We start from the raw sequence: 24,043 nt of genomic DNA, 5'->3' as shown, positions 1-24,043 counted from the left end.
AGGGACAACACTTGCCTTGGGATACAGTAGCAGGCATAGAGTTCTTTTTGGACTCGGTCCCCACTTAGATTGGCAAGGGGAGAGTGTGGTGTCCCCTCAGCCACAGAGAGCTGAGCCTGCTGGATAGGCAGGTGAAGCCCGAAAAAGGAACCTTATTTCACCATTTTTTGTTTGTTTTTTGTTTCTCTGCCACTCATTATTGTGCTATTGCATTATCAATGGCCTTTTTTCATGTTCATAAGGATTTTCCTTCTTCTCCCTACTGTTAGAAATGAGGAGTTCATAATGCAGTAACGTGATAGACGTAATGTGTATAAAAGCTCTTAAAGAAATTTGGCAAGAAAAAGGTTTTGGCTTTTACAGAAAATGGATTGGTTAGATCTAATTTCTTTTGGCAGGTGTCAGTATAAAAAGCTCCAGACACCAAAGAGTTAATCCACTATTTTAGGAAAAAAATGAAGTAGAGATTTAGTACCAGCATCATTTAGCTCTGTTATTAATTCACATACAAGGGCTGTAATGCATAAGATTTGTGTGTGTATGTGTGGGTTTGTATGAATGTCAGTTAGCATCAGCTAGGATGGAGTTTCTGCTGAATTGAAGACAAATGGTTTTGGAGTCATGCCAATTTGGATGCAAGTTCCTTCAAAATAAAACTTTCTCATTTTACTAAGTAGCTGTTGTAATGAAGCAGTCTTGGCAATGATATACATGGTTTGTGTTAACTCTGAACAAATTTAAAAGTTAGGAGAAGGTTCCCAACTTTCACAGCAGGTTTGTGTTGTGTTCCAAATGGAGCAGTGAAAAGGGAAATCATATGCCTCCTCTCTGTTTTAAAAATAAGCTTGGTGTTTTACCACTTGGATCTTCTGATGTGGTGTCTGCAGAAATTGGGGGCTGAAGCTGACAGCCCAGGAAGTCCCCTCCAGTTGTCTTTCCTGGATTCTGTTTTGACAATTAAATGACAATAAATTGATAAAATTTACTAGCATTACTGTTTCATTACAGGACAAACGAGATACTTTGATCTAGAAAGTAAGAGAATATGTTTCAATCTCTACTAAGCAGTGTGTTTTCTTTAAAATAAATACAATGACTTATTGCACTATGTCATATAATCTGATTTTCCTAAAACCAAAATAAATTTCAAAGCAAAAATGTAGTGTTGGAATAAAATTTTGCTTTTTGTGTTAAATCTGGAAATTCTTTCAGAATCAGTTTATTGGAAATGTTGAAAATACTTGTTCTTCTGACTTGGAGAAAATACGCTATTTTGAAAACTCTGATATGTACACATAATCCTCTTCTTACTAAAAATGAGGATCTGATTGCCTGTGCTAGTTCACAAAATGCTAGTATGCACGATCATTGGTAGCTCTTCTTTCTGAATGAAATAGGAGGCTAAAATAGACCTAAAACATTTGCTTGAAAGTTTGCGTGTTTTTTTGGCTTCTGTGTCTTGGTCAAACTTTAGCTTAAGTTTTGCTTTCTGCTGCCTTAAATCCTCCAGTACTGCAGTTTCAGTATGTATTTCTCCATTTCCATCCCTGAATTGTTTACATAGCACTGATATTAATGATTACAGAGCAGCTATATGAGCAAGTAAATATCAGTGCATCTCTACTATAACACTTTTGGATCCCCTGTAAATTGAAGCATTTTGTTTTATGAAAAATTATTTCTTTATTGGAGATATTTTTACACGCAAAAAGATAGTCATTAGGGGCATGAGTGAGAGTAGCTTTGTAAACTTGTAATATTGCACATTTTGAAGTCAGTACTCTTTAGTATCTGGCTCACTGAAATACTGAATTTACTATAGTTACAGTTGTAACCTTAATGGATAATTTTGTGCTCTTTCAGTGGGTGGTGGATTGAACTTGTGAACCTGAACACAAAGCGGCTCTGACGCTTACCAGAAAACCTTCATGAGCTGTGTTAAGTACAGATCCATTACTGAGTACAGACCACTAGTGTTAAGAATGTGAGTGAGTAGCACCATAAAGGCTTATCTTACTTAGTAAGTATGAAATAAGAATATAAAAATTCCGTCTTTAAGAAGTAAAAAGCAGAGAGTTACTCTGATCTGGAGATTCTTCTGAAGGGTTTGAAAGTTAACTCCAAGACTTAGAACAAAGATTGGTTTTCAGCTTTCTGTCAGTGAATATGGTGATGCTGTGCAGCTTTGGCCTCTGTGTTTAGCCTATTTCATTGTTCCTGAATTAACTTGAGCAGTAACAGTCTACTTTGTCCCCTCTTCTGGAGACAGAAAGTGACTTGTGAAGGGAATCTGGGAACTAGTCTTTTGCTGCATGTCTGCTCAGCTTCAGGTGTTTTTAAAAGTCAGTCAGCTGATAACCCCTCTGTTACAAAGAAATGCAGGTATGGTCTAAAAGCTTTGTGCATATTCTTAACTGAGCCTGTATCCTTTCCATGAAGTTAACTTTCTATTTAATAATTATAGAATGTTTATAAAGTGCATTTGCACACATTCTGGATGTTTTCCTATCACTGTACCTTCATGTTTTCATTTGATGGCCTTTTTTGAGGGGCTGCAGGTAGATGATAGAGTGCAACAGTAGGCTGTGTTTTTTGCAGTAGAAGTCAAGTTCTGTCTTTTCTGCCTTCAGAGGCTGTGAAAACTGTGCTGTGCAGCTCAGTGGCAATCAAGATGTTGTAGGAAGACACTGATTTATTACAATACAATAAGCCCTTGGTTTTAGGGTCTTAAAAACACCAGCCCATCAGACGTTTAGTAAAAACAAATAATGAATAATACACTCAAGCACTGGCAAGTAAAAAAAAGATATTTCCTGTCATAATACAACCTGCATTCCATCCTTCTCCTGCGCTAATGAACCGAAATAGGCCAAATTGCTCTCTGGTGTACTTGTGTGTCATTTAGTATTGTATAACAGGATTCATTAGCATCTCTGGCAAAATTATCTCCAACGATTTTTTTTTCATTTGTTTCTCCTAGTTTAATATCAACACTTTATGGTGTGCTTAAAAGAAGATTGTCGGGTTGGTGCAGACTTGATTTCAGTCATCTGTGGTGCTATGAGTACTGAATTTAACAAAAAGTGGTCCTGGTGAGGGGGAGGAAGACAGTACTTAAAAAAGCAGTTTAAATCTCACAGCTACATTACCTGATGTGTCATATATGGTCTCTGGGCCATATCAGAGACTATAACATTAATAAAATTGTTCTACAGATTTGTAGGGTATTACAAGAATATTGAAAGTATTGTGACCAACAGCCGCTTAGGCTCAAATGGGCCTTCTCATTGGAGATCGTGGTGGAGGTGTGAAAAACAATCATCTTTGTTCTAAGTCTTGGAGTTAACATTCAAACCCTTCAGAAAAATCTCCAGATCAGTATAACTCTCTGCTTTTCACTTTTTAAAGAGGGAATTTTTGTATTGGAGTAATGTAAGATCTCCAATTATATTACTCAGAGGAACCCTTACGGAGGGGAAAGGGTTTTTCTTGCTGTGTTTATGTTGCTTGGTAGCATGAACCAGATCAGTTCAACCAGAAAAGAAAGAGGGAAGAGGAACAACCATCTTGAACAAATGTTCACTAACCATATAGCTAAATTTCTTGTTCAGAGTCATGTCATGTCATGATAAGAATGAAGTAGCAAAAATTGTTCTCTCAGTCTGTCACGTTGTCGATGTAACTGTTCTCTGCATCTCTCTATGGGCTCTCTGTACTCTATTGTGTCAAGACAGTGACTTATATTCAATTTCAGGTCCTTTTGCATTCATACATGACTGACTGTGTATCACATTTTGTCTGTTCCTGCTTCTCCTCAACAAAATCCAGCAAAGTAACCCACCCAGCTTGCATCAACATGGCTCAAACATGATAAATGTTCAGCACTGTTTCACAAACACAGTAAGTATGTCTGTATAGCAGTTGACGGGCAGGCATGAAGTTTAGGAGCACAGCATGCTCTTAAACCTGTCCGCCTTCTGTCCACGTGCTGACTTGCAGACAGCCTATGAACTGGCCATATGGGTGCTGTGAAAGCTCTGTATGAGAGTGGTGGGGTAGAGAAATTGTTTAAATGAACCATTAAAGACAGTTTCTTCAAGATGGGATTGTGGTACATTGACAGGGTGGTGGCAAGGAAACATATGTTCAGTGTTACTGTTCTGTTCTGTGGTTAGCGTGGTTGTCATCAAGTTCTGTTTTATCTTAACTTTTCTGAGATGCCAATAAGCAATAATATCCAACTTCTTTGCTGTCACTGAATTCACACCCACACCAACTCCACTGCCACCCTAAAACGTCACATTCTCAATTAAAATATATTTCTGTTAGAGCTCAGTGATTAAGAAAAAAAAAAGTATCTTCCCTAAAAATGAGATATCATAATTCATTCCTACCTATTTTCAGTTCAATGGGTGCATAAGCATAAGAAGAAAACAAAATTCAAGTTCAATCTTATGTGAATACTTCATTATTCAAAGCTGTTATTGTCTGGAGATGAGCACAGAGAGTGCGGATAATGAAAACAAATTTTATAAATATCATTGCAATTGTAGCTGTTCTGAAAAATACGTTGTCATCACAATCTCATCTGTTCAGTATGTGTTTAAACTGGGGCAAACTCCTTGCTGACTTACACTTGGAGTTAGATTTGCAGATGGTGTGAATCACCAGAGAATGCAATCAGTTTTTTTATAAACCTTTAGTTTTATTAGGTGGATAACACCCACAAGTACACTTCTATCAACAGGAAAAAAAAGCACAGCTCGGGTGGTGGCAGAACAAATTTCCTGCAGTGTTTTGCAATGTGGAATCACAGGGAAAATTCTCCAAGTCAGAAGGTAGTTCAATATCCATTGCCCATTCCATCTCTGGCCCCTTTCTGCAGTAATGATAAAAATTGTTGCTAAATAAGCTTTTTTTTTTTTCTCCTGATATATCTTTGCAAATAAACAGATTACTTGTTTTGTTTTGTTTTCTTGGAGTTCCTAAATAAATATCAAATGGTCCTTATTCTCTTTCTGTGAAGCTGTTTACAACGTTGATATTTACCAATAGAAATACATTTCTCCTCTGTGTAAGATCAGTCCCTGGCATGTGTTTCCAGAATGCTGTCGGCTTAGCTATCTGTTTAGCTTTGTGACTAGAAGCTAGTCACTTTTCTTTGGAACAGTCTGTTTATTGTGTGGCCTTTGGAGAGATGGTGTCACTGATGTCCATGTGAATGTATGTTTTAGTCTTAATTGCCACCCTGGATCAAATTAGATTGGATAACTAAAAGATATTGAACAGTTTATAAAATACATTCATTTACAAAGGTGAAATGATGGCAATTCACATGGTGAAGTGCCCTGACTGGATCTGTTGTATTGTTTGCCTTCAAATGAACTGCTCTGTCAAGATGCTGGTAAGTATGGCAATTTCGGAGGTGAAACAGACCTTGAGCATACCCAGATGCTGTCCCAGAGCATTCAGCAACTCCGATCGGCTGATGTATGGGAAGCAGGTAGCTCTACTGCGTCCAGGTAAAATGTAGATGGGCAGAAGCTTGTTTCTCTGGAGTATGGCCAGAATACTGCACCTCCTGTGTACTGTGAAATACTTTATGGCGGCAAGTAGTTAGTTAATTGTTTTTTTGTAGTTTTTTGGCCACACATGCGCTAGGGCATTAAACTGCTACACAAGGCTAGTTACAATTGAAAGAGGAAGACGTTTCCTAATTAATTATTGAAACCACACTGCACCACAACCTGGCCTTATTCTTATTTTCAGTAATACAAAATAATTTGTTGCACAGTTATGTAGTGTATTGTGAGCAACTGCCAATCCTAAGATGTTTCCATTGTTTCTCATTTTGCAGTTTTACAGTTAGGACACAGAGCATTGTGAGATTAAAAAAAAACCCCAAACCACCAAAAAAATACCCCCCTTTCCCCCCCCCCCTTGAGAGTTTCTTTATATTCCTTCTAAGTGTGAGCCTGCCTAATGTTAGGCTTTCAAGCTTTTCACTGTGACTGAGAAACAGGAAAGTGCTTTTTTTATAAATTAAAATAGATATCTTCATATCACTGGATTTCTGTTCTTGTGGATTTAACAAAATGTAAACTATTATGGAAATTTTATGAAATAAATCCTCCTTAATTCTTAATATTTTGTTTCTGTTAGCCTCCTTCCAAAAAGACACCAAAACTTTTACTGAAGAAACTTTCCTCCAATCCTGTGTGCTTGATACCAGACCTCAATCTGTTTCTTGCAGGTGTAGCAGGATTGTATCTTGTGTAGCAGGATTCTCTCTTAACATTGTCATAATTTGCAGGCATCTCAAAAGGTTTGTCGCTGAGACTATTGTATTTACACTTACTGGTTCCATGAAAATGATGTACTTAATAGTGTCAGATTTGTTTCAATGCACTTAGAAATAATGCATGTGTAACATAAAAATAAATTGCATGCCAGCAAATAAAGAGTAGGGTTTTGACTGTGGAGTTAGGAATGCTGTTTAAAAGAAAAGAAAAAAAAAAAAAAAAAGAAAGCAAAAAATGAGGAAATCCAAACTGTTGTTTAGGATTTCTTCAAGACTTAGCTCCATTAGTTAAGGCTAGCCCAACAGAGCCCTGCCTTAATGGCTCTGTTTTTTAGAGCAACCTAGTTCTTCATCTAAACATGCTTCAGGGTTATCATCCTGTCTCTGTGTTCAGTGAGTCTTTAGAGGCTTTCCTGGACTTCTGGAAGGGGGTCTATCTTATGAGTCCAGTATTTGGGTTCCTCGTCACGTTGTCTCAGACCAGTTTTTCCTCACAGAATGAGCTGGATCTGGTACTGGCTGTCATTTCATGATTATCAAACTCCTGGTTGCTGTTACTGACTACCAAAAGGAAGAGCACAGCGCGTTCACTCTTTTTTTCCCAAGGAAATTTCAGCTTATCTCTACATTTACAAGAGAAGAAAAGCTGTTGCATTATTAAAACCGGTTGTCACTCATCAGTTTTTTATCTTAAAGCGACATCTGTAAGTACCACTGCAGTGAGCCAAAGAGAATTTAAGGGAGATGCACAGGATCCCAAAGTAAATCAGTGGCACAGCTATGAACAGAGGCAGCTCACTTACCTGTTACAGGGCCATCCTTCCCCATTTGTGTCAATGCTGTCAGTGCCAATGTTGATACTCAATTACAAACAGAAGTGCATGACTCGCATGGTTGTTACCCTCTTAACACTTGGCCCAGTTTGAGAATATGAAGATCTGTTCAAAAAATGTTACATATAGAGGTGTCATAAGCCTTATTCTTCACAACTATACTCTGTCCCTCTCACAGTTTCTGTTATTTGCGCTATTACTTTAATCTAAACATCTGTTGCAGATCTGGTTCCTAACTTGTAGAGAGACTACATCCATGGGGAGAAATGCTTCACTTATAATCATGTTTCATAGTTCCCTTTGTGGTTTATTCTGGCACTTTGACTTGTCATAGTTGAAAAATTGAATTCTGTAGAGTGCTCTTGTAAAATGCCACACTTTTGATTTTATATGTGCTTCATTCAGTATGATGGATGCAGCATTAGTGAGATGCGGAGTAGTGCTTAGATTTGTGGACTGTAGCTCTAGGTTTTATTCTCAAGCCTCTCACCAGGTTATTATATGAATCACGGGCAGGCCAATTTCAGGATTTCTGCTCCTGCTTTCCATATCTGTAACATGAATGTGTTTTACTTATACAGCAGGTCTGTGGTGACACCCAGTTAGTTACTTTTTGAACAGCTAGGCAGCAGGCGTGCTGTAACATGTCGTAGAATGGTTGTTGCACTCATATACTAATTACCCGACTGCTACCTTGTACTTGCATCATCTTTTTATTGAGAACAAATACTTTCCTGGGTTGTAAATTGTCTAAAAAGGAATCATTGTTTTAACATCTGTTTATGTGATGCCTGTCATAGTAAGCTTTCTTTCCTTAAGTGAAGCAAGCAGAAGAAAAGGTATCACTAGAATACAAACATAAAGTTAAGAATGTGCTTTGAGATCTTTGAATGAAATATGCTGAGGGTTATTACAGCTGTTCTCTTTCCAAGAAAACATTATCAAACATTATTATTTTTGTGGGCACTTTTATCTGCTGATATCTCTCCATTAACAAGGTCTGAAGTAAGATTCCAAAACCTGCCAGAATTTAGGAAGGGCAGGTTTTTCTCTACAGTGATTTATCTTTTGAGGAGTTTGCTTAATAGTGAATGGTAGCTTAATAATAATTAAGATGATACTAATTCAGAATTGATATCTGAAGTAGGTTTAACAACTAATAAAAAGGGGCTGTTGCATTCGTATTTAACCTGGGATAGCATATCTGATGCATCTCTGTTTTAGGCAGCTAATGACTTTTTTCATCTTTAAATATATTCATTTCTGAAATTATTTTATGTCATTTGGAAGTCTGAGAAAAGAATTCTAGCTGATATGATGGAGGAAATCTGGAAAGCAACAATGCTGAAAAGGCTATAGATGTGATTTTACAGAGTGACGGATTAATGAATTCTATGCATCATATGTAGGAGTATCCCATGTTTTTTTTTTAACTAGTTAGTGTTGGGGAAGATAGTTTCTCATTTTTTCTCCAGAAAGGGAGGAAGGCAGGCAATGCATCTCACTAGTCGCTAAAGGAAAAATAAGTGTTTGAATGAGTATTCATTACAACATTTGAAAAAATTGTTTTTTCAGATAATCGCCTTTGATGAACTTCGGACAGACTTCAAAAGCCCAATAGATCAGTGTAATCCAGTCCACGCAGTGAGTACAACCAGTAGCTTACTAAGCAACAGCTGATAAAGAAAGGGAGATGCACTAAGCTGTCAGTGAAAGTATGAGTGTGGAAATGAATGTAGAGTCTTTTGTGAAGCCAACTGTAGATTGGAAAATTGATTTATTGGGCCAGTCTGGGGAAGACAGATGGCGACTCTATGCTAATAGCTTTCCTTTTTGCTGAAGAAGGCAGGAAAATAATTTGGAAATTCAAAAACTGAAGGATATATGATGTGATGCTAATGCTTTCTTTTTATCTTTTCATGCTGTGGCACAAGTTTTCCTTTTTGAATTCATTTGCTTTCTCTGTGTTCAAGCGTGGGGTGACCACCTTCTCCCACACAGTTTGTATCAATGAGTCAAAAGCTTGAAGGGATTTGATAAGAGGTGCATTTCTAGACCTCTCTGTCCCATGGTAGGGCTCTAAATTCTCCTGTGCTTTAAGAGTAAATAACACATTCTGCTGCATCTGCTATGGAAAAGGTTAAATATCACCCTGGGACTGTAAACTCAGTTTTACCTAATGAACCAAAATGCAACCCAGATTTAAGCATTTGAACATTCCTCTGTTAATTAAAGCTGTAATCTAGGGTGATTTAGCTGACTACAGTTAAACACGCATCAGATTTGTACCACCGGAACTGGGAGTAGAACTTGGCTCCTTGACACCTCACTGGGAATTACAATGACTATGACAGGTGCTGAATTTGATCTCTGCAGACTATCAAGTTATTGAATTTGCTTACAAATGATAACCAGATTCAGTAGGTAGTACTTTGCCAGTTAACCTTGTTTCATAACTCTGCAGAGGATTTGCAGGGCTGCTTAGACAGCTAATGATTTTAAGCGTAATCTTTATGTGAATCTTCGAATAAGAAGACTTGTTTACTGTTCACTAACAGATAAGCAAAGAATGAAAAAGAAGAAAAATTATCTGAAGAAATCCTATAGAGGACTTGAATGGAAGTAATCTGGTTTTGAATTTACTGGAAGTAATCTGATTTTGACTTCACTTTATCCGTTTTTATTTCCCATCTTGAGAACTGCACATGAGAAATGTGTATTTATATGTACCAAATTCCAGTAATTTGTTCTCTTCCTAAAACTTGTAAGATGCTCCATGGAGGTAATTGCCTCTTATTTTAAAATGGTAATGGAATTTGTCTCCAGGATAAAAAAAGTTAGTAGGTCCCTGTTTCAGTCATATTAGTGATGTGGTCAAAAAGTTAATCGTAGAGTTTCCAGTAAAAGACAGCAAAGTATTCTGTGATCAGTTGACAGATTTGACTCTCTTCTGTGAAACTTTCTGCGATAACTCAAGCAACGATCTCAGATTGTTTTCTTCTGCACAGTATACATGTTGATGCATTTTGTATTGATATAAAAGGAAGATTTTTAGCAGGTATTTCTTATTCCTTACCTCCTTGGTCAAGAGTATTTTCCTTTTTCCCTATGTATAGTTGCTTGTGCCAATATTCCATTTATTTAGTGGGATAGTTTTCCTTATTACACTGTAAGAATGTCTGATGTTTACTCATGTATCTTTCATAACATTTTCATGACAGAGGGTAGAGCGTTTTTAACAAGAGAAAGCTGAATTAAGGAGAAGTCGGAAGCAAAAACAATGGCAGTACTGAGAATTCAATTCAAATTTCCTGGTTCACACTCTATTGCCTACTGTTTGAAGATAGACATCCTACTTCTCCAGGGCCAGCTGCAGTTACACATCTGTATTCTAGAGGAAATTGAGAGGATTATCTTTCTCTCTTCACTTCCTACTAAAGGCAAGAAAGCTTTCTGCAGCTTCACAGACACATCCACACACATCCATTCACGTGTTTGCAACTGTGAGTGTAAAATTTCTGAATCTCTGATCAGACACCAGGGAGAGGCACAATATTTGTCTGGTGCCTATCAAGCTGCCACTGTCTTGTTGTCTTTCTAAAATTATACTTTTTTAAAAAAAGTTTAAACTTGGGGACAGGAAAGGAAAGGAAAAGAGACATTTCTTTGGACAATAGAATAGAAATAAAACTCAAACCTGGAGCAAATTTAAAACATTTGAAAACCAAAAAGCTTAGGGAGAGGTGGCTTCTCATGTTTGTATATTACATTATCTGTTTAAAAAAGGTCATTGTTCAGAATATTTTTTCCCATGTCTACATGAAAATATTACCAGATAGTCTTCTGATGACAACAAAACCACCCTGCCTTCTGCAGTGTACCCATCAGTTAGAATCTTTCACAGTAACTCCAGTGAAGGGGTTACGCAGGCTGAAATCTGATTTTACTAGTGAATTTCTCATTATAAGCCATTTAAAAGAAAACCTGTCCTTGACTTGTCTTCTTTCTGTGAATCAAGCTTAGAGCATCTCTTGAGTCACAGTACTTATTTACAGTGACTTTCAGTATTTATGAATGCATCTGTTGTTTAAAGTGCATTTCTAGGACATTTCAGATAATGTTTACTAATGGGTTAAATTCTCATCACATGTTGCTCAGGCACCATCTTGGTGATAAAGGAAGGGCTGACATACCAACTTTGTAGTTGTTTTTCCTATTCAGAGTTATCTTGAAGTCAGAGCTTGGGTACCTGAAAATGTAAGACCAAGTCTCTGTGGTATAGATTGGCACCATTGCATAGAACCACTAATGCTGACTTAGAAAGAAGTTGCAGCCTCTGGCTCAAGGCTAACACAAACTTGAATCCCCAGTTTATATTCTTACACCTGGTAACAGATGAAAGAATAATTTATTGGGACTTTGAAATGGGTAAATCATTTGGCTTGCAAGCAGTAGGTAAGAAGTGAATATTATTGTTTCAGATTAATAACGTGTGTTGCTTCCCTGCAGCCATTAATTATGATCTTGATCCATTGTAATTGTAATATATTGTCTTTAATTTATAACACCAGTTAATTTCCTACTCTTTTCCCCATTTTTTCTTGACAGAGAGAGCGGCTGAGAAATATTGAGCGTATTTGCTTCCTCCTGCGAAAGGTGAGCATAAACTAGCCTAGGATTTGTGAAGTTTATGAGAATTAAAGCCATCCAGTGGCAATTTGTGGAAGTCATGGTGACCTTGGAAGGACAGAGTAAGACAAATTATAAAAGGTTAACATAATAGAAAATTTCTGTATAAGAACTGAAACTTCAGAACGTCAGCCCATTCATTTTGGAACATGCTTTTTGAAGGTGGTGAATTGTTTTGCAGGTGCAGCTTGAGGTGCTTATAAAAGCACCTATAAAAAAAAAAGCTATTAAAAAAGCTATAAAGCCCTATCAACTGATGATATTTTTGTAGTACAGCTTTAGAAATACTCTTTTATGAACAGTGGCTTACTATTTGATAAGCTAAATATTTTATTAGCCACATATTTAATGTTGAAGTTTTTTAATTGGGTGAATAGAAAAGTTGATATAGTATTTATTTTAACTGGGTACAAGAGAGATGCTGAGTGCCTCACTTTCTGAGGGATTTGTAGGAGCTTATAAACTATAGGATTGATACATTCATGGGTTACACATCTGTAGCTTGAAAGAGGGTTTTCATAAACACTCAGTGTTCTCCTGACTCTGTCCTATTGAAGTAAAAAAAAAATCATAGTTCCAAACTATTTTATTCTATGTATTCATTTCTATAAATTGCCTTCCTCAGAGTAGTAATGGAGCCACCTAAATTATTCTGCATTTTTGCTTAAAAAGGTCATCACTGAAGTATGGACTGCTGACTGCATCCTAATCAAGCTAAGAACTAAATTCAGATATGGTTTTATGAAATTGATGGCCTCGTCCTTAGAGGTTTTGGGAAAGCCAGTGTTAGGGATTATTGGTGATCTAAAGGTGTAACTGTGACTCCATGCAGAATCTCTGGATGGAAAGTGTCTTTCTCTCATCAGTCAGAACCTGCGTCATATCTGTTTGGCACCATTATGAGCATGTGACTGTCAGGAACCACATTTAAGTACTTAGCCTGTTTATGCCACTAGGGATATGAAAATAGGAGAAAATACTTAGCACCGATAGCTTTCCATTTTTATCAAATAGGCAGCCAGCCAATTTTAAGCTGTGTTTCAGTTTATTTGATGTAAAGTGACTGGTGAGTGGTAATGTATTAATATATGTGAGTCCCATGGGAATACCATGCCTGCGTTAGTGTTTAATTTTTATTGAGCCTCAGCCTCACTGTGAACAGCAAAATGGAGCATTTTGGCTAATTAGAGACTCTGTATTCATAAGGGATTGGATTGCTTCTGGTTCACTTCAACAGTTTGTTAATTCAACCTCTTCAAAGTTCTTTGGGGACACATTTGTTTTAACTGGGAGATTATATGCAAGAAGGGGAAGGTGCAATAACTACAGAGATTTGTAGTCTTCAAATCTGACAATCACTGAAAAATGCTTTCGTTTATGTAGTATAAATGATTCGCTGTTGGGGAAAATTCTAGAAACACAGTTTAGAGTTGAGTGCCAGCTATATAGATAGAGCAGTTAGGATGTTTTCAACAAGCACTAAATATATTCCTCATTATAACGTTGTGTGGCTTTAGGTCTGTTTCTATGAAACAGCAACATAGCTGTTTTCTTATGTCTTGAAGTCAGATAATTATTTTAAAGGGCTTTGAAAAGAGTGGTATCTTGCTATTTATGTCATTAGAACTAAGATCTGCTGTAAATCTGTTTTATAAAGAGATTATAGGTGGGCTATGAAAATATGTTCAGTTTCATTATATGCTGGTGTTAGAAAGAGTTCTTGGGAATTATTAAATGGGCATACAATACATGATATAAATCTGATCCCCGTGGGCCAAGAGTTTCTTAGGGATTGTTTTGTTTTGGGTTTTTTTTAGTGCTATCTCCAAAATACTTGAAGAAGAACATTAACAAACTGTGACCAGGTGTGGGATATGTCACCAGATACTGTTTAACTTATTTGCATTTTCTGAAATAGAATGGAGGATGTAACTGTTCTGCAGCCAGGCATTTTCTGATGTTTGATTTGAGGAAAATGTTTCTATGTCATTAAAACAAGCAGGGATCATGTGAAGCAGATACATATGGTGCTGTCATGTGTATGAGCATGTACAGATGGGTCCATGTTTTTATGGTGCTATAGAATTAGAATTAGATCAGTGTAAGGTTACTGGAGAATGATTGATTATGTATAAAGAAGCTATGAAATTTGTATGGCCATCGTCAAATCTATCCTGAAGTAAATGAGAGGAAGGACTAATTTTCTGAAGCCAGCACAAAGTGAAGTTCTCTCAGGATACAGGCATCTCATTTTATTCAGTGGTGTGTTTTGAGGGCTTTATAGTATAGATTTGTATTCATGTGTGCGCTGTATACTGCTGAATATTCCATTGTGTGGAAATTGGTGTGTCGTACAAGTGTTACACAATTCACATAGGACACACTAATATCAGTGAATGCTGTGGAGTCTGTATCTGTGTTCTCTTTTTTGCTAAATTGCCTTTGTTTCTCTAAGGATACGATTACGTGACACACTGCAATGCTGTACATAGGTACACAAACTAGTTGTGAATGAGTTGTCTTGAGCTAGTGAAAGTGGTACAGTATGCAGCAATACAGGCTTCTTGGGCTCATTAGCCCTGCTATTGGGAGGAGTGGGATAGGTGAGGTATGCCATGTAGGTCTACTGTAATTCTTCTGATTAAATCATAGAATGGTTTAGGTTGGAAGGGACCTTAAAGATCATCTTAGTTCCAACACCCGTGCCATGGGCAGGGACACCTTCCACTAGACCAGGTTGCTCAAAGCCCCATCCAGCCTGGTCTTGAACACCTTCAGGGATGGGGCATCCAAATATTTTGGTGGCGTCATTAAAATACATTCAGTTAATGATGACAGCAATATTATATAATTGTAATTGCAGTTGTATTTCAAGAAATATACTTACATGAATGATTCCTATTGGAATTACTTACTTAAGCACTAAGGACAATTAGGAATTTCCTGGATTAAAAAAACTGTCTATTTCATTAATCAACCACTTTAATATTATTACTTTACCTTTGAGGAAATTTAAACTAAGTCATGCATCGTAATTTTCAAATTAATTTGATAAATCCTTACTAAGGAGAGCTGACTGAACTTGCTTCCTGCTCAGTCAGTGAATGTATTTCAGACTTAAGTTTGCTCATGCCAAACACTGCTGAACAATATAAGTGACCTTTCTCAAATTATCAGCAAATATTTGTTTTTAAACTCCATTAAGCTAAAGTAAGAGTGATTTATGAACAGCAGAACTGGAACTGGAACTTACCTGGGAGGGAATTGAGGTAGATAAGACAGACTTTTACTCATTTTCCTGCTGTAGTGGAGCATTTTAGTTAAGCTAGGCATAAAATTTGTAAAACTGCAAATGTAAGAAAATATTGTACCAGAGGTCAATCCTTTTTCTTGTTTTTATTTGGTGTGGGTTTTTTTTTGTTTGCACTTTTTTTTGGTTTGGTTATTTTCAAGTCATGAAGGGATGATTGGAAGAGAGCCAATTCAGCACGAAATCTAACCACAGGCAAGGTGACATTAGTCTCAAAGATGTTCCAGATGAACTTGAACTGTCTTGAAAAATACAGACAAATACACAGACAAAAAACCCTTCAGGGGCAACTTTTGAATAACCAAACTTAGCCACTTCAGCACTCCGGTAGTAGCAGTAGCAACAGTAGACTGTAAATCAGGAGCTGGGGTGTTTGCAAAAAACAAAAACCCAAAAAAACCCAAACAACCCAACAAAAAAATCTAGAATCATAGAATGGTTTAGACTGGAAGGGACCTTAAAGATCATCTAGTTCCAACCGCCCTGCCATGGGCAGGGACACCTCTTCACCTAATCTTTTTTGAAGCAAGTTTTAACATTTTAGTTCGGAGGTTGGGGTTTGCCAATGCTTGGTCTGTTCTAGTACTTCTGTCACTGTGGTTTCCAGTGGAGCTGGATCTGCAGTAGTAGTGGTGGAAATTTATTCTGTACTCAATAGTTCTGGTGTTTACCAGATTCAATTCTGGTTTTTACTACTCTGCAAAATAAATGTTTCTTTTAAATTTATATTCCATAGTATATACCCTAATACACATCACAGATATGTTTTACTGTATTTACATGTTTTGGTAAATAACCAAACCCAATGTTACCTTAAAGAGCAATTACAGAAAGTCTATTCAGATTAAGATACAGTAAATAAAATGTAAAACCTAGTGAGCATAAAATATAATTCCAGACACCTGACTGGCTGCATACAGTTTTGGTTTGGTATGCTTTCATATTTAAATATTCTGTTAAAAAAAAAAGTCAAGATTATTTACATGTATGAAAGCAATAGTAATTCAGAGGCATGAGTAATCGGAAGGTTGAAGGGCTGTGGGTTAACACCACAGGTTCAACTGCAGACAAAGCATTCCAAGGAAGGAGATAAGGCTCGATCCTGTGTCTGTGTCATGCCTGTTTGTCAGTGTTGAATGCACATACTCAAAGCTTGAAAAAAACACCCCGTGATATATGTTCAGTGAAACACTACTGAGCTCATTAGATTGGCTAACAGGGAACAAGTTAGCTTTTTAGCTTTCCTTTAATAGCAGATGAAAACAGTATTTTCTGAGTATGGAGTTTCTTCTACTTTACATGTAGACAAATATTACGTGAAATCAGCATTTTTAAAAAGTAGCCCTATCTGTACTTGTTTATCCTCATTCAGCTCTTTTTCCCTGCATATTTTGGATGGAGGAGACTGACCAGTGCACACTAGAGTAAATGCCATATGAAATAATTTTTGTACTTGGACCTTGTTAGGTTCCAGACCTTCACCTACCAGTAGCTCCTACCATTCTCTGCATGCAGAGACAGTGGACATACCTCTTTGAAGAGTGTCAGGTGTCACAGTAGCTGATTTCAGTTGACTGATCTTATTGTTTTCTTGATAAATTTGCTGGTTATTACGACGATCACTCCTTCCATTGTTCTGCTTCATACTGGCAAGCCTGAGATAATGTGATGGATTTTAAGTGTGTGTTTCTGGATATGTCAGTTGATTGCTTCGTCATGGATTTAGGGATTTATAGCTGTGTGACATTCTTTTAGCCAGTCTGCAGGCTGATAGTCATTAGCAGAGTACTTCTGTAAGCCTATAGCATGGTTCATTAAAATGCTTAATGTAAGGTTATATAAGCAAATTTAGCAAATGAGATGTATAATCACAAGAAATTCTTGAGGTTGTGTGTGTCCATCCATATTTAAGAAGGAATCATACTTGCTTCCTGGGATTGAAAAATCTCATAGGCAGAAACTAGAGCAGTAAGACAGTTTGTTGCAGAACTGGGAGTAGCAGCAATAGTTTTACCTTTTGTAGTGGTATAAATTTACAACCTCAGGAAAAATGTTTTAATTCTTCATTTACTTACATGTGACAGAAGAGGAAAATGGTGCAGTGTAGCCACACTAGAGGGATAAGTCTGCAGGGTAAATACATACCCGGTTTGTGGTACGTGTTGTATTCAGCATCTGCAAACTGATAGTCAACAATTTGTCTTTGAAGTTTAGGTGCTAGTGTTATCTGAGAGAAAAAGAGAATTTTTAGTCTCGTCAAAAGGTATTTTCGGACTGTGGAAATAGAAGTGGTATTCTGCCTTGCCAGACAAAGAGGCTGATGTATCCAGAGTTCTGATAAACTGCTGCTGTAACAAAGATTACAAAGGGAACAAAAAATGGCACCATGTGACATTTTTCCCATTAACAGTGATTGTTCCAATGATGGAGCACATGAACTTTGTCCACTCTCATTAGAGACCAAAGAGTTCATCGTTTTTACTGGTTTCTCAGCACATGTTTTATTTCTTGATGTATCTAATGCTCTCTCTCTTCATACCTCATCAATATGATGAAACTGCTGAGTTTTGACTAATCATCTGGGCAGCAGGAAAACTGTCAGGAGACTCTTCTTATTGAGTGACTGGAAGCATAAACCCTAATCAAGAGACAATGGGGGTAACTTCTGAAGAATGAATATAGAATTATCTATATGGAAAACATACTGCAGGTACCCAGGTAGTTATTCAATACCTTGTCTCCCTATCACTCAGTGCAATACAGAAGCTTGTACCCAAGGAGGTATTGCTGTGTATAAAATGATTTAAGTAAATACTATGTATTTATAAAATCATTTTCTATCATCTCAAATGCACCACCACCACCCCGGTCTTTGCACTACAATCCAGTGGTTCAAAACAGAGTTAATTTATATCAAAAAGCTTTCTGAACATCCTTGGATTTAGGAAGGGTTCAGCACTGAGTTTAACATTCATGATTATCATTCATCTCTAAGACTGAATTACAACAAAAGCAGCTGTGATAGGCCTCTGTGGGCACTCTTGGTCCCTCCTTGACATTGACAGCTTGGAGCAATCTCTGTTTATTGCTCTGAGATGAGAAATCTGATGATATTCAAGCATAAACCCATGTGGAATAGGCCTGGACTTAGATTTGGATTTGAAGTTCTTATAATTTAAACACCATTTAGATAAAAACTGTGCAGCGTATTGGTGGTGGTTATGACCAAATATGTCTGAATTTGTGTAGAAATTCCCAGTGAAACTCAGGAGGAAACCACAACAGTCAAAGTCTGTATTTCTTTCCCTCGTTCTACTCAAGTTTTTATTAGGCAACTCAGCACATGCCTTTGCAGCACTTTACTTGAGCTAATAATGCTTTACTCCTTGGAAAATCGTAATTTTCTTTCCTTTGGGTTTGGCCATTACTAGGAGAGAAATGTGTCACAAAGGAAGGTGGGTGGTACATATTTCCAAGAAGTCGGGGTGCCTTTTGGTCAGATCACATTGGATAATTCTGTCAAGACCTAAACTTTCTATTGACTGGCCTGATAAACACTATGAATATGAAACAGTTGTTCAGTAATCTTTTTTTCTTTAGAGGTTTAAACATATGATCTGTTATTTGGACTACAGTTATATTCTGAATTAACATTATCATATGAAGACTGCATTTTAAAGGTGTCTTCAGTAAATTCAAAAGGGTGGTTTCAAGCTGTTCTATTTGTCTTCTTTCTGAAAGAAAATATAATAAAGTAGCAAATTTGCTTTTTTTGTCTTTAGGTGAATGTTCTGCTGTCTTATGTTTTGCCGCTCTTTGAATTTTGCATTCTTTTTTTATTTCCTTAGTTGAATACTTTGGTCTTTTAAAGGCCATGTTGTGCTTCATCCAGAGATTCCTTTCAGCAAGACTTGCCTCTTCTTTTTTTATTATGTTTTCATTAGTGTTTGTGTTACAGCAATGCTTCCAGACTTAAGTAAAGAATAAAGCCTTGTGCCAGGTGCTACAAAACCCACATGGTAATAAATGTGAAGAGTATTTGTTTACACTCACAAGACATTTACACAACAGGAAAGGAAAGGTTGTGCAGCTGATCTGATGATAGAAATCTTGCTTTCAGAGAGCTGCTTAGTTTTCGTGTTAGCAGGCACAATTTGAATCTTTTGTTTTTAATTGAAGCTAAAAATTTGTTTGCTATTTTTGAGGGCTCTGATGGTTCATTGAGTTAATAATTGCATTTAGTCTTTAATCTCTACAGCAGCTGTTCAAATACAGCCCAGTCTGGAGTCAGACTCAAACTACTGTAGTCCGATTGATGACTGTTGGGAGTAAAATTACCTAGTGTTGTATGCTTAGAGACTTGTGATGCTTGCTGTACAGAAACACTAATAAACATAGACAATATGATGAGATAGATCTCTGTCAGCATCATAGTGAGTATGAGCTACACCCCTCTGCTATACATATGCACACATAATGACCTAAGCTGCCTCCAAAGAAATTTTAGAGTTTGCATGCAGGCAGTGGAATAAAGGATATTGCTGTTTCTAAAGCATTAATTAGATCTGCAGATTTTGTAGAATGTAAGCTTGCCATGCTGTATGCATTCTGTTAGGAATTGGACTGTAATTATAACATCTTTCATAAAACTAAATTCATTTAAGTTCTCTTTTGTTTGAAGTCACCCAGGACTTTTTAAAGTACATTAGACTCTGGGCACGTGAGAGACGTAAAACTAGTGTGTATTTCAGCATTCGGTACTTATTTGAAAGATACTGCTAAACTGCTATTAGATGATAAAGCCAACTTTCTTCTGCCCTTCAGAGTGTCTCTGACAAGGTATTTTTATATTAGGAATGAATAACTTTACACTCTAAGGATAAAATTTGAAGTTAGCTAAAAATTTATTAGTACACCATCTGTAGTTTTTGGAAATGCTGACTTTATGGATGAGTCCTTTTTAGACAATTTTGGTACAGTGTTTCTTGTTAGTCAAAAGAGGCAGGAGAGAAATTTTAAATCTGCTGTTCATGTAAACAGCAGGGCTGTCCTTAGGTTGTACAAGTGAAAGAGAGCGTAGCTTGACAGGGGAAGTATGGATACAAGGAAAGCAAGTAAAATATTTTTAACTGAAGTATTATACACTCTCATTAGCTCTGTGTTGATTTAATTGTTTTCTGTGGCTTGCCTAAAAGAGGATGGAGTTAATATATTGATAGTGATTCACACTCAGTAGAGATTTTGCTTGCATCTGGAAACATGAGGGACGTAATGATTTTCCCTGAATCTTGCAATAAATTTGCAGTATAGACAAAACTTAGGCCTTCATTACCTTTGTTGCTGAGCTGCCTTTTCATCTTTTGCACCCTGATAGGAAATTCACTACAGATCATCTAAAAGCTTCTCTCCTTCCCTCTTTTAAGTCTTTTCTGACTACTCTTTTATTACATTTATTATCTGTGAAGTGTGGAATGGGATAAAATGGGGGTATGCCCTATTCAGTTAGTCTCTTGGGCACCCCCATAGTTTTAATTTAATCAGAAAGAGTGGAACTTGGCACAGTGGCTATTTTACAGAACTGACAGTAGAATTTGGAACCAAAGAGGTGGTAGTATTTATACTTTCTGCACAAATAATCCCCTACATGTTGCTTGACTAGAGATAGTGCATCTCTTCTTCACACTTTTTATTTTATTGTAAATATATCGGGTTCGTATTTACTAGAAAGGTGTTACTATTGCAATAAAAATACTGAACATAATCCCTTTTGCCCTTTCCTTGTCTACAGTACCATATCTGGAAACAAAGTCCTTAAGATAGGACTTAAGAACTTAGAGGAAGTATAGTACTTCTGGCAGGCAATTAATTTGCTACTGGCACTCATTTATTATGTGCATTGTGCCAGCACTGGTTTTAGTCAAATTTACAAGTTCCTGAATTCAGCACTTTTCAAAAGTTAGAAGATAACAATTGTTATTTTTAGCAATCATTACCTAAGGATGTGTGTGTGCTTAGCTAGGGATAATAAAAAGATAGATCCTGCTGTGCCTGTACAGGTGTTCAAAGCAGGGGTAGATTGTAAGGGGAAAACTCATAAAACTATTGCAAGAGAGAAGAGTTCAAACTTGTGACTCAAGTCACGCTTTGGTCCTTACCCACCTTTTACTCAAGGGAGGAAAAGATTTGCTAGTGCGATGCCTGATGGAACTTGAAATATCCTTTGGAGGGAGATACATATGGTTATTCATAATGTTATTACTCATGAAGATATTCACATATGAAACTATTTCAGGTTAACCAACTGTATTTTGCTGTTAATCTCATCTATTAAATGCTTATTCAATAATTAAAGTGGCAAACAATGTATCACCCTGTAATAGATGACGTCTTGCCTTACAATCTAGCTTCCTCCAGTACTGTTCTGCAGGATATGTAAACATATGTCCTTACAGTGTCAGAACACCACAAGTAACAGTAGAGTAAGGCTGAAGATGCAGCAAAAATATATATGAGTAACTGTTGCCTGTAATGTGCTCCTGAGAGCAGTGTATTTCTCAGCTGCTTGGGGTAATGTAATTTATGCATCTGTTCCTCTGAGCTGTGTTGAAGATATTGGCAAAATTTGACTTGCTAATGGATTGTATTTGCTCTGATTTGGTATGCAATAAAGTAAATATTTGCATTTTAATAAAAATAAAGAAATTGGGGTCGAATCAAATGTCACTGTTGTGTTTAGCAGAATGTTCATTGTGGATCTGAGTTAGGATCAGACCCTGTAAAGCCACTATGCAATTACGAAAAGCAATATAATACCTAAAAATAGAGTGCAATGATCTAGCATCATACCTGTTATTTGGATGAAAATTGTTTCTGTTGGGATTTAAATGTCCTACATTGCATTTAGATGCTGATGTTTGCAGTAAAACTGTTAGAATAGCAGGGCAGGGATTGTCTTTACCATGTCTGCACTGTACCAGATTTGCTTCCTCAGACTGACAGTCTTTACACGCCAGATACAGAAACAGCCCTTTAGTGAACACTTAGTTTTCAGCATTTATGAAACTGTCAATCTTAGGAAGACCCCTGGGAGAAGGCCTGAAGGCCCTTCCTGTGCCGTGCAGATGGCTGAACTTCATTTTAATGATCACTGAGATTTCTGCGTTCATAGACCTGCCTGTGAAATGAGGGGCTTGTTTTTGAGATATTAACGAACAGCTGTGGTACTAATTGTCATTCTCACCAGTTTTGGGAGAGCAGGCAAAGACGACATGAGCTCTTGGAATAACCCAGCTGCGGGGTGTCCTGGTTGGTTGTGTCTGAAACACAATAGTGAGGTAGGGCAAGAAAGCGTTTCTTACCCTATTTCATGTCGGTGGTGTGAAAATTAGAGATGTTTGCACTCCAGGGTTGCTAACCCAGCTTCTGTTACTGGTTCTGAATTAAGGTTAAAAAAAGAAAGGTGGTGAAGATATCTCCTGATCCCTGCTGAGTGGAAAAGAACAGTTACCAGAGGAAATACATTTGTAAGATCACAGCACATCTGCCTTAATGACGTGCCTTCCAAGGACGGAGCACTTTTTGAATTGTGCTGGTGCCCTGCAGGCCTTATAGTGAAGTCTTTTTTTAAAATCCGTTTCATAACCTCTTTACCTGTTGGCTGTTATGACCTCCCATAGGCTCTGCAGTGCAGAAATATTTATAGATATTCTTGATGAATGTCCCATAAAGACCTGATCTTCCTCTGTCACTCTTGTTAAATTTATTATTTGTATTATGACAAAGCTTAAATATTCTAGTCATAAACTAGCTCCAGTGGAGTCTGTAGATTTTAAATATAATTATCCTTATGTTGCAGAAGGCAAAAATGAGACAATGAGAAGTGAAACAATAGGCCTAAATATAGAAGTGTTTAGTAACTGAGATGGAAAGAGCATCCAGAAATCCTGTATTTTAATATTAGATCTGGTGCTGTGTTACAGATGGATATGGAGTGCTTTGTGAGAATGATAATTAGGTTCTTTGTGTTATTCATTTCATTGTCTGGTATTTGTACTGTGGAGTGACTTATGTTCACATCCACTTAATACTGTTTAAAGAAATTCCAATAGTGCATTAGAATAATGAAACTTCCTTTACAAATCGTTGGCTTTGTGCTGCTTCACTTCATTGTGATCCAGAAAGGTGGAGGAGTGAAAACACAGATGTTATATCCTTTCTTTTATTTCTGCTCTGCATTTGGTCTATAATGTTGAGTCCTGCATGAGTGCACCATTGCTTTCCCCCAGATAAAATGTGAAACTGTGTATGTGAACTTAGTAGGTTCAGCTGCAGGTGGTTCTTCTGATGATCTGGAATCCATTTTCCAGACGTTTTCTTTTCAGCTAGTTGCAGACATCTATGTAGCAAACTGCTACATACTTCTAGAGGTTTGCCTAATGTGGATTTGAACTCCCTAAAAAGCTTAGATTATAGGTTTGTATTATAATAATTTTAACTACGCAACTGAATTTCAAAGTAATTGCTATAAGCAACTAGAGAACAGAGCTTGTAAAGACACAAGGAAGCATGGATTTCAAGAGGAGAATTGAAAGAAATTGAACCTGAAAATTTGGACTGAAAGCCTTAGTATATTTACTGTGACAGCATTGTATTGGGCTCTAGGGCAGCCTTTCAGAGGAGGTTTTGGAAGTCAAGTAACTCAAATCATTTAAAGTAGATTAGAAAGATACACTAGAAAATGTGAAGTGGGAAGCCTGCCTGTATTTCAACAGTAAATTTAATGTGTTTCCTGTGTTTGATCAATAGAAGCAGTATGTTTAAAACTGTTGCAAATGTTTAAGATGTATGGTCTGTGTATTTAAGTTATACGTGGTTGACTCTTCTTTGGTTAGTGCAGCAGGAGAAGCAAAT

General features: G+C 37.0%; 1 protein-coding gene across 1 annotated transcript in view; it reads left to right on the top strand.

Annotated features, from left to right (window-relative positions):
* The window catches only part of CNIH3 (cornichon family AMPA receptor auxiliary protein 3), a 50,054-nt gene that overhangs the window by 17,031 nt on the left and 8,980 nt on the right, over positions 1-24,043 (top strand). Inside the window, 5 exon segments of the mRNA XM_009894332.1 lie at positions 3,224-3,305; positions 4,176-4,251; positions 6,637-6,813; positions 8,710-8,778; positions 11,743-11,790. Of these exon segments, the coding sequence (XP_009892634.1) occupies positions 3,224-3,305; positions 4,176-4,251; positions 6,637-6,813; positions 8,710-8,778; positions 11,743-11,790 (452 nt within the window).

Source organism: Charadrius vociferus, unplaced genomic scaffold, assembly GCF_000708025.1.
Source record: "Charadrius vociferus isolate BGI_N301 unplaced genomic scaffold, ASM70802v2 scaffold261, whole genome shotgun sequence".
Lineage (NCBI taxonomy): Eukaryota > Metazoa > Chordata > Aves > Charadriiformes > Charadriidae > Charadrius > Charadrius vociferus.
The sequence above is the reverse complement of the archived record's forward strand: the minus strand, read 5'-3'. Positions and strand labels throughout refer to the sequence as shown.